Source organism: Colletotrichum fioriniae, assembly GCF_027942845.1.
Source record: "Colletotrichum fioriniae strain IMI 355084 chromosome Unknown scaffold_2, whole genome shotgun sequence".
Taxonomy (NCBI): Eukaryota; Fungi; Ascomycota; class Sordariomycetes; order Glomerellales; family Glomerellaceae; genus Colletotrichum; species Colletotrichum fioriniae.
Genome location: NW_027076838.1, coordinates 3,581,799 through 3,595,379, shown reverse-complemented (window position 1 = coordinate 3,595,379; position 13,581 = coordinate 3,581,799). Strand labels below are relative to the sequence as shown.

At 50.4% G+C, this 13,581-nt stretch overlaps 3 protein-coding genes across 3 annotated transcripts; 2 read left to right on the top strand and 1 right to left on the bottom strand.

Annotated features, from left to right (window-relative positions):
- Window positions 1–327: 327 nt before the first annotated feature.
- On the top strand, window positions 328–1,426 carry N0V96_002780 (uncharacterized protein; the record flags this gene model as incomplete). The annotated part of the gene is given in 2 exon segments (XM_065756619.1): window positions 328–697; window positions 714–1,426. The coding sequence occupies 2 exon segments, from the start codon at window positions 328–330 to the stop codon at window positions 1,424–1,426; spliced, it is 1,083 nt and encodes a 360-aa protein (XP_065614988.1).
- Window positions 1,427–1,625: 199 nt separating this feature from the next.
- Window positions 1,626–3,168, bottom strand: N0V96_002779 (uncharacterized protein; the record flags this gene model as incomplete). The annotated part of the gene is made up of 2 exons (XM_053187171.2): window positions 1,626–1,737; window positions 1,799–3,168. 2 exons carry the CDS (start codon window positions 3,166–3,168, stop codon window positions 1,626–1,628), a joined length of 1,482 nt encoding a protein of 493 aa, XP_053054675.2.
- Window positions 3,169–3,920: 752 nt separating this feature from the next.
- On the top strand, window positions 3,921–5,053 carry N0V96_002778 (uncharacterized protein; the record flags this gene model as incomplete). Its single annotated transcript, XM_053187172.1, has 3 exons — window positions 3,921–4,261; window positions 4,310–4,625; window positions 4,676–5,053. The coding sequence occupies 3 exons, from the start codon at window positions 3,921–3,923 to the stop codon at window positions 5,051–5,053; spliced, it is 1,035 nt and encodes a 344-aa protein (XP_053054676.1).
- Between the last annotated feature and the right edge of the window lie 8,528 nt (window positions 5,054–13,581).

Sequence of the window (13,581 nt, the reverse complement as noted above, 5' to 3'; positions counted from 1 at the left end):
CGGGGCTGTGTCTGCGCGGTGGGCCGTGAACCTTGACGCGGTGTTCCCGATTGGATCGAAAGAGAGGATACGCGCGGACATTCTGAGTCGAGGCTTTCATAAGCCTCACCCCACCATGGCGGCGGTGTAAATATTCTTAGGTACGGAGATCCGTACATGTATCACAAGCTTCGTTGACCCCATTGTTGGAGGCTCAAGGAAGTTTATATAACCTTCGTTTCCCCGCATCTTAGCTCTCGATCTCGTAGCATCTGACTCTGAGACATCTCTGATCATCAACATAATACCCAAGTCCGAATTGTATTTTTTGTAACAAAACCAATCATCATGAGTTACTACGGCAACAACGGTGGACACCAGCAGGGTGGGTACCAGCAAGGTGGCTACCAACAAGACCGTCCTCCTTCTGGTGAGGCCGGCTCATACTATGGCCAAGGCCAGCAAGGCCAGCAACAATTTGGCACGCAGCATGGATACGGCCAAGAAGGATACGGACAACAACAAGGGGGTTTCGGACAATCTCAACACCAATCGGGACCCCCTCCCTACCAGAACCAGGGCAACTACAGCAACCAGGGCTACCGCAATGACGGCCCGCCTGGATCCAACGGTCTGGAGGGTGAGGATGGTGAGCGTGGCCTGACCGGTGCTCTCGCCGGCGGTGCTGCCGGCGCTTTCGGCGGCCACAAGGTTGGCGGTAACTTCGGCCACAGCAAGACTAGCACCTTCATCGGTGCTGTTGCGGGAGCTTTTTGCTGGACACAAGTTGCAGGATGGTGTGTCCGACTGGAAGGATAAGCGGGATGAGGAGAAGAAGCACGAGCACGACCAAAAGCATGAGCACGACCGCCCTCACTCTCCTCCCAAGGACCACCATCACGGACACCACGACGATCGCCATGGCGACGACAAGCCTCGCAGTGGAAACTACGGTGGTGGTTTCACCGGTTCATCCAGAGACATCCGTCTTGATGCTCACGGAGAGTACAACCTCCACGCGTCATGCAAGCGTCGCGACGGCGAGTGGCAGAGCAGCACCATCAGCCTGAACAGGATCCTCGAGAACGACCACGGTAGCTTCCGCTGGTCTTCTGGTGGTGGCGGTGGCGGTGACTCTTCCGTGACTGTCCAGCAGGGCGACACCCTCCGCAACATCGCTGCGAGATTCAACGTCGGGTTCGAGGAGATTGCGAGACACAACAACATCCCCAACCCGGACCAAATCTGGCCTGGCCAGGTCCTTCAGATCCCCGGCCGTGGTGGAAACTCCGGCGGCAACTTCGGTGCCTCAGCGCGGGATGCCCGTCTGGTTCAGGGCGGCCAGGTCCTCGAGGCCGAGCTGTCCCGCAACGGCCAGTGGGTGCGCAGCTCTGTGAACTTGGATGAGAGAATAGGAAACAACAACGGAACCCTGCACCTTGTTTAAAGGATTGCAATGAGACAAGCATAAAAGCGAATTGAAATTTTTACTCTAGCGTTACACAAAATTGAGAATGTGACCGGACGGTCATCAATGGCATTGAAACCACGTCAAACCTTTTGCTCTTCTTTGATAGTGACTTCAGCGAATCGACAGTATGCAGTCCATTTGATGGTGAAACCCCTACCACATTTGTTACTGTCTACTACAGACGCGTGCTGATGCCGCCGGTTACAATCATCTTGATCGTCAAGTAGTCGTCGAGCCCATATTTGCTGCCTTCCCGGCCAAAGCCGGAATGCTTGACGCCTCCGAATCTGGTGAGTGTTAGCTTTGAGCCTTTGATCTGCAAGGCGACGCGAATCATGGGTTACTTACGGCGCTGAAGCATCTGAGATGACACCGGTGTTGATGGCAACCATTCCAAACTCCAGAAGCTCTGATACTCGGGTTGACCTAGCTAGGTCGTTCGTAATGACGTATGATGCCAGTCCGACTTCAGATTTGTTGGCCCTCTGAATGACCTCTTTTTCAGTGGAAAACTTCGTCAGTGCCGCAAGGGGACCAAACGTCTCTTCTTGTGTCACTTTCATTGAGTCGTCGACGTCTCCGAGAATGGTGAGCTCGTAAAAGTTCTTGCCGGCTGATGGTAATCGGTTGCCGCCTAGCAAAATCTTTGCGTTCTTGGTGACGGCGTCCTTGATGTGCTCTTCAACCTTGCCAACACCATTGGTCAAGGGTCCATGAGTGACCGACGCGTCTGTGCCGTTGCCAACTCGGAACTTTTTGACTTCCTCCACCAGCCTCTGGCTAAACCTGTCGTAAATACCCTCCTGCACGAAGATCCGGTTGGCGCACACGCATGTCTGACCAGTGACCTTGAACTTGGAGACAAGAACACTGGAAATTGCGATCTCCATGTCTGCATCATCAAACACAATGAAGGGCGCGTTGCCACCTAGCTCAAGACTCAACTTCTTGAGGGTGCTGCTTGACTGTTGCATTAGCAACTTGCCAACTCTTGTCGAGCCCGTGAAAGAGATCTTCTTCACGACGTCTGACTCGCATAGAGCAAGACCAAGTTGAGGTGTGTTTTCTAGTGCCGTGACAACGTTAAAGACTCCAGGAGGTACGCCGGCCCTCTCGCAAAGCACAGCTAGCGCGTTTGAAGAGAATGGTGTAAGTCCATCAGACTTCATGACAACGGTACACCCGGCTGCCAATGCGGCCGAGATCTTGCGAGCGCCCATCGCCAGAGGGAAATTCCAAGGCACGATCAAGCCACAGACGCCGACGGGTTCTTTGATGACGCGGGTTCTATGAGTCGGGTTGCTGTGGGGAATGATGTCTCCATAGATCCGAGCGGCCTCTTCCCCGTACCACTCGAAGAAACTTGCCCCGAACATCACCTCGCCCTCGGCATCTCCTTTTGCTTTGCCATTTTCGGCGGTGATAATCTTGCCGAGGTCTACTTGGTTGTCGACTAGGAGGTCAAAAATGCGCCCGATGATACGGCTTCGTTGACGGCCTGACGATGCTTTCCACTCCGGGAATGCCTTGGCTGCGGCATCGATGGCTTTGTTGAGGTCGCCAATGGTTGACTCAGGACATGTACCGATGAGCTCCTCTGTTGCTGGGTTGGTGACCTGGAAGGTCTTACTAGAGTCTGACGACGTCCATTGACCGTTGATGTATGACTTCTGGACAAAGAGACTAGGGTCTTTCAGAGAGGATGCGAAGGAAGACATTGTGTGAGAAGATCGGCCGGGTATTCAAAGCATGAGGTGATAACGATCAGTGATCAAGGACCTGTGTAGGATGAAGCGATCCCCTATTCGTGGCATATCGCCCAGGTAGTTGACAAGATTCATCTTTATCGTCTTAGGAGACCGGTAGTCGTTGATCGGTGCCACATCCCACGTACGGTCTTGATAGGGAAACTGAAATGAGAGCCGGACACCCAAGCGCGTCTTCGGTGCGGGGTTCGGAGGGACAAGCAGGTCTCGGGATTGATAACCGCAAGCGGGGGGCGGGTGACAGGGATCGGGTGCGATCTCGGATCGGCTTCTTTGTGAGCATCACACTCAATGATGAGAAGCCGAAGTGGCTGCATGTCAGATATCGCGGATTTTCTTACTCGAAAAGATTAGAATCACAACGATGAAACGAGGCACACGTGAACGCATGCATTGCTTGGCCCTGGATGAGATATTGACAATCTTTTTTGGCTCGGAGGCACTTTCAGGCGGCCTGATGCCCAACCAACTCGAGGTGGCACACACACCGTCGGCGATGGCTGTGCTAACGTTGTGTCTGTGAAACATGAGCTGTGCATCAGACCTCTGAGGTCTTAACTATATCAAGGAGCCTTCGTTATGGTGAGAAAGGAATCTCGTAGCTATCGAGAGATATCGAAACATCTGTGTTGCCATAACTTTCAATCCTAAGCACTCGAATTACAAGAACTCAGAACCCCCACTCATCGACTGTAACCACAGGTATGGCTGACATCGCGTTCGCAACTCCATCCCCTTTGGCAAAGCTCAGCTTCACGCCCATCATCAAGGACGACCTAAAGCCAGCAACTCCAGCTAAATCCGAAATATTTAACCCGGACAAGCATCTTGCATTCGTCAACGATCCCAAGAAGCTGTCTCTCAAAGATATTTCGCTGCCCGAGGACATCGGAATCTCCCCAGTTGCCTGCTCGGAGCCGTTCCCTCTCTTCACTGAAGAGGCCATCCAGCACATGAGGCAAGAGATCTTCACAACCGAGGTCTGGGAAAACTGCCTGCACAGCACCAGATTCGCGCCCTGTCAGCTGCGTGGCCACTGTCCAAAGTATGTCAAACCTCTCCAGAGTCAAAGTTGAGCTGACATAGGAGACAGGTATGCGCCTTTTATGAACCAGGCGTGGAACGATTCAAAGACTCTGGCTGTCATTTCGCAGGTCGCCGGGGTGGATCTCATCCCCAATATTCAGTACGAAGTCGGCAATATCAACATATCCGTTCAGAGCAAATCCAGCGACCAGGAGAAGGCTCAAGCGAAGGCTGGGGACAACACTTCCGTGACCAAGTGGCATTACGATGCCTTTCCTTTCGTGTGCGTTGTCATGATGAGTGATGCGACGAACATGGTAGGCGGGGAAACAGCTATCAAGACAGGAACGGGAGAGATCCTAAAGGTTCGGGGCCCGCAGATGGTAAGTAACGTTGTCCGATCTCTTATATCTGACCTGCTCACCTTGAATAGGGGTCGGCAGTCATCCTTCAAGGGAGATATGTCGAACATCAAGCTCTCGCAGCCATCGGTGGTGCCGAGCGTATCACTATGATCACATCTTTCCGTCCCCGAAACCCATGCATCAAGGATGACTCAGTCTTGACTTCTATCCGACCGATCTCGGAGCATTCAGAGCTCTACTACCAATGGGCCAAGTATAGGGTTGAGGTGGTGCAGGAACGGCTCCACGCATTTCTGAAGACTCTTGAGGAAGACCATGTAGGGGAGAAGCCAACAGATGTACGGAAAATCAAAGAGTTCCTGGCTCAGCAGCAAGACTACATTGGTATCACTGATAAAGAGATCGTGGAGACGCGAGGACCGCACCTACATTGGGAGGGAAGTTGATGTGTCTTTTTTTGATCCGTTCTCAGATTGCGTAACTCGAGGAAGGCACAAAATATGTAATTATGACGCCTCACGTTACCCATTGTGTCGTAAGAAATAACGTGCCCAAGTCACTTATAGTCTCGAAGATGTTCAAGTACGCCTAAAATTACATCGAGACATTCGCTTGTATTCGAAATCATCTTTTAGTCTCCAGACTCTGTGACTCTGTTCCTTGCTTTTTCCATTTCAATGCTTGAGACTTATTTCGAGCGAGCACCAAGTCGTAGTAAGCTGTGGAGACTTGAGAGTATAATGCCAACATGAAGAAAGCCAAGTATCATCCCCCCAGGGAAAATATGAGTAGAATTGGAATATGCAACTGACTTCAATATCAAATACAGCCCGGCAACATCATCCCTTTGTGTAAGTTGTAAGCTGACTATGCGCTTCAAAGACAGCTGTTGAACGTGATCTCTTGGATTAAAATAAAGCAAGATCCCTTGATTGATGTCATATGCTGGATCGAGGAGAATACTCGAGCGTTGTAGGATTGACTCTCCTGGCCTTCGAAGAAGCCGGCCTCAATGGCGAAAACACCACCTCTGAGGTCAAAGTGTGCTTAATTCAACGTGGCTATTAGTACTAGTAGGTCCGAAATTATAACCAAGAGACCATGTTTTGTTTTGATACAAGAGGTCACGTTCAACGGCTGGGTTATATCCGCGTCGATGCAGTTTACAGAATTGAGAAGTTTGCTCGTGTGTTGTCGGATCAGTGCTCTTTGGCTCCGAGGTAAGGAGAGGAACTGGCCCCTCTGTGATCTTACAGGGATCAGCGTTGCCGATCTCCATATCTTGGCCTGGGTTTGATTGAAGTTGTTTCGCGGCAAGATGCTGAAAGACAATACTTAATGCATGGAATGGTCTCCTTAGATGCATGAAGAGGTATGAGACTACCGCACTCATGCTTTTTGCAATATCTCGTATCCCAATCGTGGCGGCGAGCACGTAGAGCATCGTCAGTACGGCGATGACCGTCGCCAAGAGCAAAAGCACCGGCCATGAGTGGTGAAGAGGTATGATATTGGTGCTCAAGATAGAGGCGCTTAGGGAAAGTGGCATGGATAACTGCAACAGGTAAGGTGAGCCGTCAATCATGTATATTTCTTAAGATAAAATTCAATTCTGCATTCGGAATTCAATACTTACCACAAAAGTGCTCGTGAGAATTAGAGTTAACCGCTCCGTGTCGCGTTTGGTGGTCTGCGGTGTTGCATATTGCGGCGCCTATGAATCGTGGTCAGACATGGACTTGGAGGTAATTTTGAGACTTTATGATATATCCATACCAGAGAGTACTTGAGTTGACACAGACTTCTCATCGCGTGCAAGGAGTGCGCGTGTTTCCTCACATTCCCAATGGCGTGCAACATATCTTGACGACAGAGGTGATGAGGGAAGGATGGTCGAGTCTTCAGTTCGTTGAAATAGGACTCCAAGTGGCCTTCTTGGAATCTTTCCCACGCTTCGAGGGTTCCCGAAACTGTATGCAACAGCTGCATGATCAAGGCTTCCGTGCGTCCCAGTCGAGCTTGTGCCTCAAGCTCGCTATGTTGCTCTGCGGGGTCTCGAGTCGTCCTGATACCATCCTGCAACTGGTTTGGGTGCGTTAGGTCCCATAGAGCTCTGTTTCACTGGGAGAGAGATATCACCTGATTTCCAACGGCTCTTTCAAGGAAATTTGTTGTTCGAGCCCACTCGCTTTCGAACTGTCTAAGTCGAATGCGGAGGATGGTGAGAAAGTATTCTCTTGGATCCCATAGGGCGCCGATGGGCAACTTTCCACAAGAGACAGGGTCTGTTAGCAACTCTCTGTTAGTGTAGTTGGCTATGGTCCGAAGATTTTCTTCATCCTCCGAGAAAGAGTCGGCCAAGCAGTAGGCCGTCCACCTGAATTCGTCAAATCCTGTGACTAGGAGTGAAAGATGACGCTCGTAGAGAAATTGCGGGATGCTCGCTCCATGAGACCTAAGCTGCGATGGAAAGAGAAAAGAAAGATCTGTTGCCTGGCGTATTTCGTCTCTCCCACCGCCGCCACTGGACGAATGAGAATTTCCTGGTCCCTTTCGAGATCCTAAGACAAAAACCGGCATCTGGAATTCTAGGTCAAAGGTTTTGAGACCTGCTGACTACCAATTTGTCATTAACAAGTCTCGTAGCAAAAGGAGCCTGACTTGGTGACTCACGCGTATTGCAACGCCAAAATGAGGTCGGAAAGCGACATGTCTGTAAATAGCCTCTGCCACTCCCTCTTGCTCGGCTTTTGAGCATGTAATGGCGAGAGATAGTATTGACCAAGAATCTGGGTTTTGAACGAATCTGCGTAACGGCGTCAGTGTAATGAGATCATCTATGAATTATCTGTAACCTACACGACACGTCTGTCGGCGTCAACATAACCACTCTCTCCAAACCGCTAGGACATGGTCAGTAAGATCGCTAATCAGGATGAATTTAGTTGACTTACTTTGAGCATCCTTCGTTCGAAAAGCTCACTTGCTGTGAGAATACCCAGGGATGAGCGGGTTTGGAGGCTTCTATGTTCTCGCTCATCAAGCCATATAGTTGATTCTTTGGATGCACTGCTTTTCAGAGACTCCAGCGTTACTGATCGGCATATGTCTCCGACCTTTTTGATCTTATGAGACGCTAAATTTCCACAGTAACTGTAGAACATGACCCACACATCTTCAGCGCGTTTGTTTCGCACATCGTCGAGAAACCTATCGTTGAACCAAGCGATGAGAATTGCTCTCTTTGGACTAGAAAGAGTCGGCCACCGAGAAGTAGAGTCATCAAGTTCTAGCTCAACCTTGCGTTGATACTGTGAGATACATGTATGAGGATAATCGACGTCGCTCCCTGTTTGTGAAAGTGGTGGTGTGGGTAGCAAGATATCCTCAGTTTGAGTTGAGGCGTCTCTGCTGGACATCTTGGGAGCGAAGACATGACCATTTGGCCAGTTTTCGGATCTGGCCACTTCACTCGCAAAGGTCCTATTGTCGTTTTGGGCCACAACTGCGTGATAGCCCATAGAGGCAAGGTCTTGGAAAACTTCAGCTGCTGGAACCAAATAGCCTATCCCCGTACCAGGACAGCCACTGATGATATGACCATAGAAGACGCCTGACTCTTGGTCCAGTACAGCTGCTCCTGAATCGCCGAAGCTAAACTCGCTGTCGTTCAACTGCACAGCTTCGAGGTTTTGAAACGAGCTTAGGTCGGCTCTTTTGAATAAAGTCGTTCCTGGCTGGCGGACACCCGTTCGAACAGATCCAGGACCCCCAGCTATGACTATGCTCTTCTTCCCCCGCGAAGCTGAATCATATTGAAAGACCTTGAGAGATTTCTCTGGGATTCCAACCGAAACTTTGAAGTTATTGACGGGATCCGAGACTCCTGGGGGCGGTGTCAGTACGAGGGCATAGTCAAGCTCTGGAGATGATCCTTCACTGGCACGGATAGTGATCACCCCGACTTTTTTTGAGGCTTTGAGGTCCAGCATGTCGTCGAATTCGCTGCGAGTCTGACTCTTGTGGTTTTCCGATGTTCCAAGAACAGGTTCTGTGTCTTCTTGACCTATCCAATCCTCCGCACTCGAGCTTTCATTGTCACAAAACGAGCTCTCCGATTGGTTTATCGACAAAGATCTTTGGGAAAAAGAGCTTCTTTTCGGAGTTATGCTCCCTTGGCTCAAAAGATCGAAGGTTGCAGGGGATTCTTCTACTTCGTCGTCATCATCGCTCCCGTTGATGGAGTAATTGTCATGGTCCGTTGCTGGCCCTGGAAGGGGATCTTGGTTTTTGTGAATAACATTCGGGCCATGTTCAGCTGTGAATTGGAAGCAAGCGCCGTCAATCTGGAGGAAAATGCCTCCCGTGGCCCAGAATGTTGTCGCGCTGTCGCTTTGAGGCCTGGACAGGCGACGTCCCAAACTTAGTGACGCAGTTGGAGAAAAGACATCGTCAAGAGGAGAGGTTGAATAGCACTCTTCTTCGTTATAATCCCAAGAATCGTTGGTGCGCGCCAGGGGTTGTGCTGGACGCAGTTGCTCAAGCGGGTGCGGCAGCCCATGAACGAGGAACTCGCGACAGGCTCGTAATGTGGTATTGGCTCGCAATTCGTTCTTCACGCGAGATCTGATGCTTTCGTCCATGCAACAGACCATTATCGTGGGCTCCGATGTCGTTTCAGCCCTGCCGATCATGTAGAGCCGAACATATATCTCGCCACGCTCAAGACCGAGGCTGTTTAAGACTGCGAGAAGATTGGGTTCCAAGTCTGTGGAATATTTTTCAAGGGCTAGTCCACTGGCGAACCATGCCCTTTTCCTCGTGAGAATGGTATTGCGTATCTCGTGACCGCAGGAGTCTTGAGGATTTTGCCATCTTGGACGTCTGAATTGAGGCATCGTAGGAAGTCGTGAGATTGGCCCTCAGAAAATGTCAGTCGTGAGGAACTTTTCCATGGAAAACGGCAATATCAAAGCCAGGTTCAAAGGCAGAGAGAGGCACGGTGCCATTTGCTCTCCGGTGGCGACTTTGCGGACATGGCGGACGACATGAGGCAAGTAAAAAAAGTGCCCTGCACAACGAGGCAGCGTAGCGGTCAGCGGTAAGCGCTTCACAAATTAGCGAAGTGGAATCCAAGACACCTGCACTCTATCACCCTATCATCACATCGGACTTTCTGTGCGATTCAGCCACATTTCGGTGACCTATGGCTCCAACCAATAGGCATAGTCAATGAGACAATATCCAACAGGAAAGTTCATCACATTCTGTACCGATCGTGTGATTGAGCACATTATTTTAGCGCAAGAGAGGAGAGAACCGGGGATCATAATAGGTGGCTCAGAAGTGTAAAAACGCTAGACAAATGTGCATCTATCAGTCAGAGAATTGCCACCCGGACTTTGGATTTCGGGTTAACAGCCTGATCTTGACATCTTAGACAAATGTATACAGACGGTTTTCTTGCGTCCTTTCGTTTCGTCAAGTTTTGTTTAACTCCTTTACCTATCTCAACCCGGCATAGACATAAGGGACTTGTAGCCAAATGATGGAGTTCAGAGAAGCTGACTTTCGAGACCTCGCCGAAACTCTTTGGAGTCTACCCAAACCTTGCGAGGCTATTCGCTATGGACGACTGTCAACCACTAGGCCTTATAGTCAGTCTGCTTACCTTGGGTACTGCTATCGCCAATGGGGGCCAATAGCTGGATATAATGACGGTCTCTACATGGCTTTCAAGGAACCAGACAAACTTAAGGACTTCATTCTCTACCTGTCAACTGCAGATTCGATCACGAAAGCCGATGTGTCGGTCTATTTCGACGATAAAGACGGGGAGCGACCGAACTACAGGGCGCAAGAGACAACCATCAACATGGCGCTACGCCTTTTGCTCATGCTCAAATTTGGACCGGTTCAGGGCGACACATTTCCACATCATCATCTTACATGGGACTCTGGCTGTTTGAGAGAGTGCATAGTGAAATACCTGGATGAAGAAGCCCGCCTAGACGTGAAAGGCGTCCGCTTGCCTAAGACGTTTCACGCTTGGAGTTTGGTTGCAATCGGGGGTATCCAAGTTGAGTTTACGGACAACTTGGCAGACCATCTTCTACTTATTGAGGAAGAAACTGGGATGAAAGTGTTGATTTTTCATCACGTTTCTTTCCTTCGATGTCACCAAAGGCAAGTAGAGTGCCGGGTATCCGAAAGCATTTATCCAGTGACTTGGCACTGATACGATTATCACTCAGCTCAATCTTCCCGGCCGGGTTTCTCGAAGAAACCCTAGAGACTCTGCAGCTACTCTTTCCTGAGTCAGAGTTCGGTGGCTCGGGTATATCTAAACGCCGACGCTGGTCTTGGTATCAGAAGCTTCTATCCAAACAGCCACGCCCTCCCATCGATTGGGGCCTTGGGTCCAATGGAACACTATCTGCAGAGGCCCGAAGGATCGAGAGGTTTAGCTTCTGGAGAAATCGTCTCATCGTTCTCAAGCAAGCATATGATGATGCTACTCCTCGTACTCTATCTCAATGGTGGCATGATCGTCGAAACAGGGTGGTTTGGTGCACATTCTGGTTGGCAATCTTGGTCTTGGTGCTCGGTGCTTTGGTAGGCGTGGTGCAGTGTGTTCAAGGCGGCTTACAAGTTTCGAAATCATGAACCACTCAGTCCTCGAAGGCACGTAAATAATGGTTGAAGAAGATGACGCGTGGCAAGCGATAGTAATCGTTCTAGTTCATTCAACTGAACCCATAGTTTAAGTTGCGGTGGTTGATGAGATGTTCCTAACTGGCTAGATGGGCGAGCAAGGTACGAAAGTGCATCCAAGCATCGCCTACGCCTTAGCGACATTCTCGCCAACCCACAAGTCTTGAGGCTACGTTCTAGAACTTCTGAGTCAACAAATTCAGATCTAGAATGACGTTCCAAGGGAAACCGAGGCATCGGACGACTCGACTCAAATGACTTCTCAGCAGCCTTTACTCAGCAAAACTCGAACAAGCGACCAACTCAACACACAGCAGCTGAAGAAAACCCAAGAACAGACGATAGCCAAGACACCAAGCCGATTCGGCGAACCTGGCACACCAAATGCGGCACCAAACCATGCCGGCCATCCGGCACCGAAGACCAACGGCCCCCCAATTGGTCACTCCACGAAGACGCTCGCGTCCGCACCAATGTCTCGGAATGTGGCGGCACCTCGGGATTCTTCAACGGGGCGCTTCGGTGTGGCTCGGCATTGGCCGAGGTCCAGCAGCAACAGTAGAAGGCATTGTGGCTCAGCAGCACAAAGCCACAATCACGTTGTCTGGGATGGACCTTGACTCTCTTAAGGCTTCGCTCTCGGCCGCTCGAGCCGTTTAGCGACTTGGGAGCGCTGGTTGCGGCGTTCTCAGTGACGTGGGACTAGGTTTTTCGCTGTCTTCCGTGCGGAGACCGATTGCGTGGCCCCTCAGGACATGGTGACATGAGCCAAGTTGCTTCCTTTATCCTAGTGTTGACTTGGGGCATTGGCATCTTAGCGTTCTTCGGTCGGGACGAAATGACGCACGAAGGGTCTGGCAGCACTATGCTGGGCAGATGGATGCATGAAGCAGACGATCTATAAAGTGGATTGCTCCTCCCCTTCTAACATGGCTCCTTTTCCTATTCATTATCACAACAAACCACAACCACAAGAACACTTGAGCTTCTCATCGAGAACCAAATCCAAACTCACAAACTTTCAAACAACACTCAATCAGTTGACATTACAACAACTTACCTCAAAGTCGCGCAATTAAACTACTCGCGACAGACCTCCAGTCACACAACAACCTACAAACTATCTTCAGCCCACTTTTACAACCAACACAAAATGTGCTTCGGCCTGTCAAGACGCAGAGGATACGGAGGCGGCTACGGCGGTCCTGGCTACGGCCCCCGCCCAGTTATCGTACAGACCCACCACCACGGCCACCACGGCGGCGGCATGATGGGTGGACCTAGGCCATGCGGCCCCCGACCTGGCTTCGGCGGCGGCGGCTTTGGCGGACCCGGCAGATACGGATACGGCGGTGGCATGGGTGGAGGATGGGGAGGCCGCAGGGGTCGCTGCTAGACTCAGGAGTGGCTTATGACGATTTTTACGGAATGATTTGCACACATTAGAATTGTATACCACGGCGGGAACATGTTTACAAGGGCATAGGTGTTTCAAAGTTTCAAAGTTCAGATTAGTAATCAACGCATATCAAACACACCCTTCTACGTCATTGCACCCAAAGCCTCATGCATGTTTGGTCAATTCGCACTCGCATGAGATGACTGTTTGCCTGACTTGCCAATGCTCAAGGTATTCTTTGATTGTTCCGACGGGCCGTTGGTAACTTACGCAGTTAGAATACATTGCCACAGGTTTCCCCAACATCAAGGTGCACTGTTGCTATCGCAAGCACACACATAATTTGCTGCATCGACCACCTTACATGGGGTCGTTGTATTGTGAAGTAAATTTGGCATATGAGAATCCTAGAGAGCCACAGTACCTAAAACCCAATCATATACCTCATCGCGTACACATTGTTTTCGCATGTCTTCTCTACCGCTGTTGATGCCTGTCGTACTGTGCCGCGTGTAGCACGAGGGTAAGACTCAAGGCGAAAGACAGGATTGTCAGTATTCTGGATGATACTGTAAGAGCAAAATGATCACAAGGCATCCCGTGCGATTCTCGCTATCCCACCCTATGGAAATACGAGAGCCCAATCCCTTCGCTCGGAATCCAGATCCCGTTCAGTCGCCGCAATCTTTACAGGATCCGTGTGGTGGTGATGCGGGGAAGTTCCATCACCCAACTCTTCAATTTGTGCCAGAAACAAAGGGCTCACTTAAACAGCCTACTTCTTTCTCAAATACTACCTTAAGTCTCTTTAGTTTCTGGCGTCCGACGGGCCGCCGGTCAAACCTTTTTGCAGATTGCAGG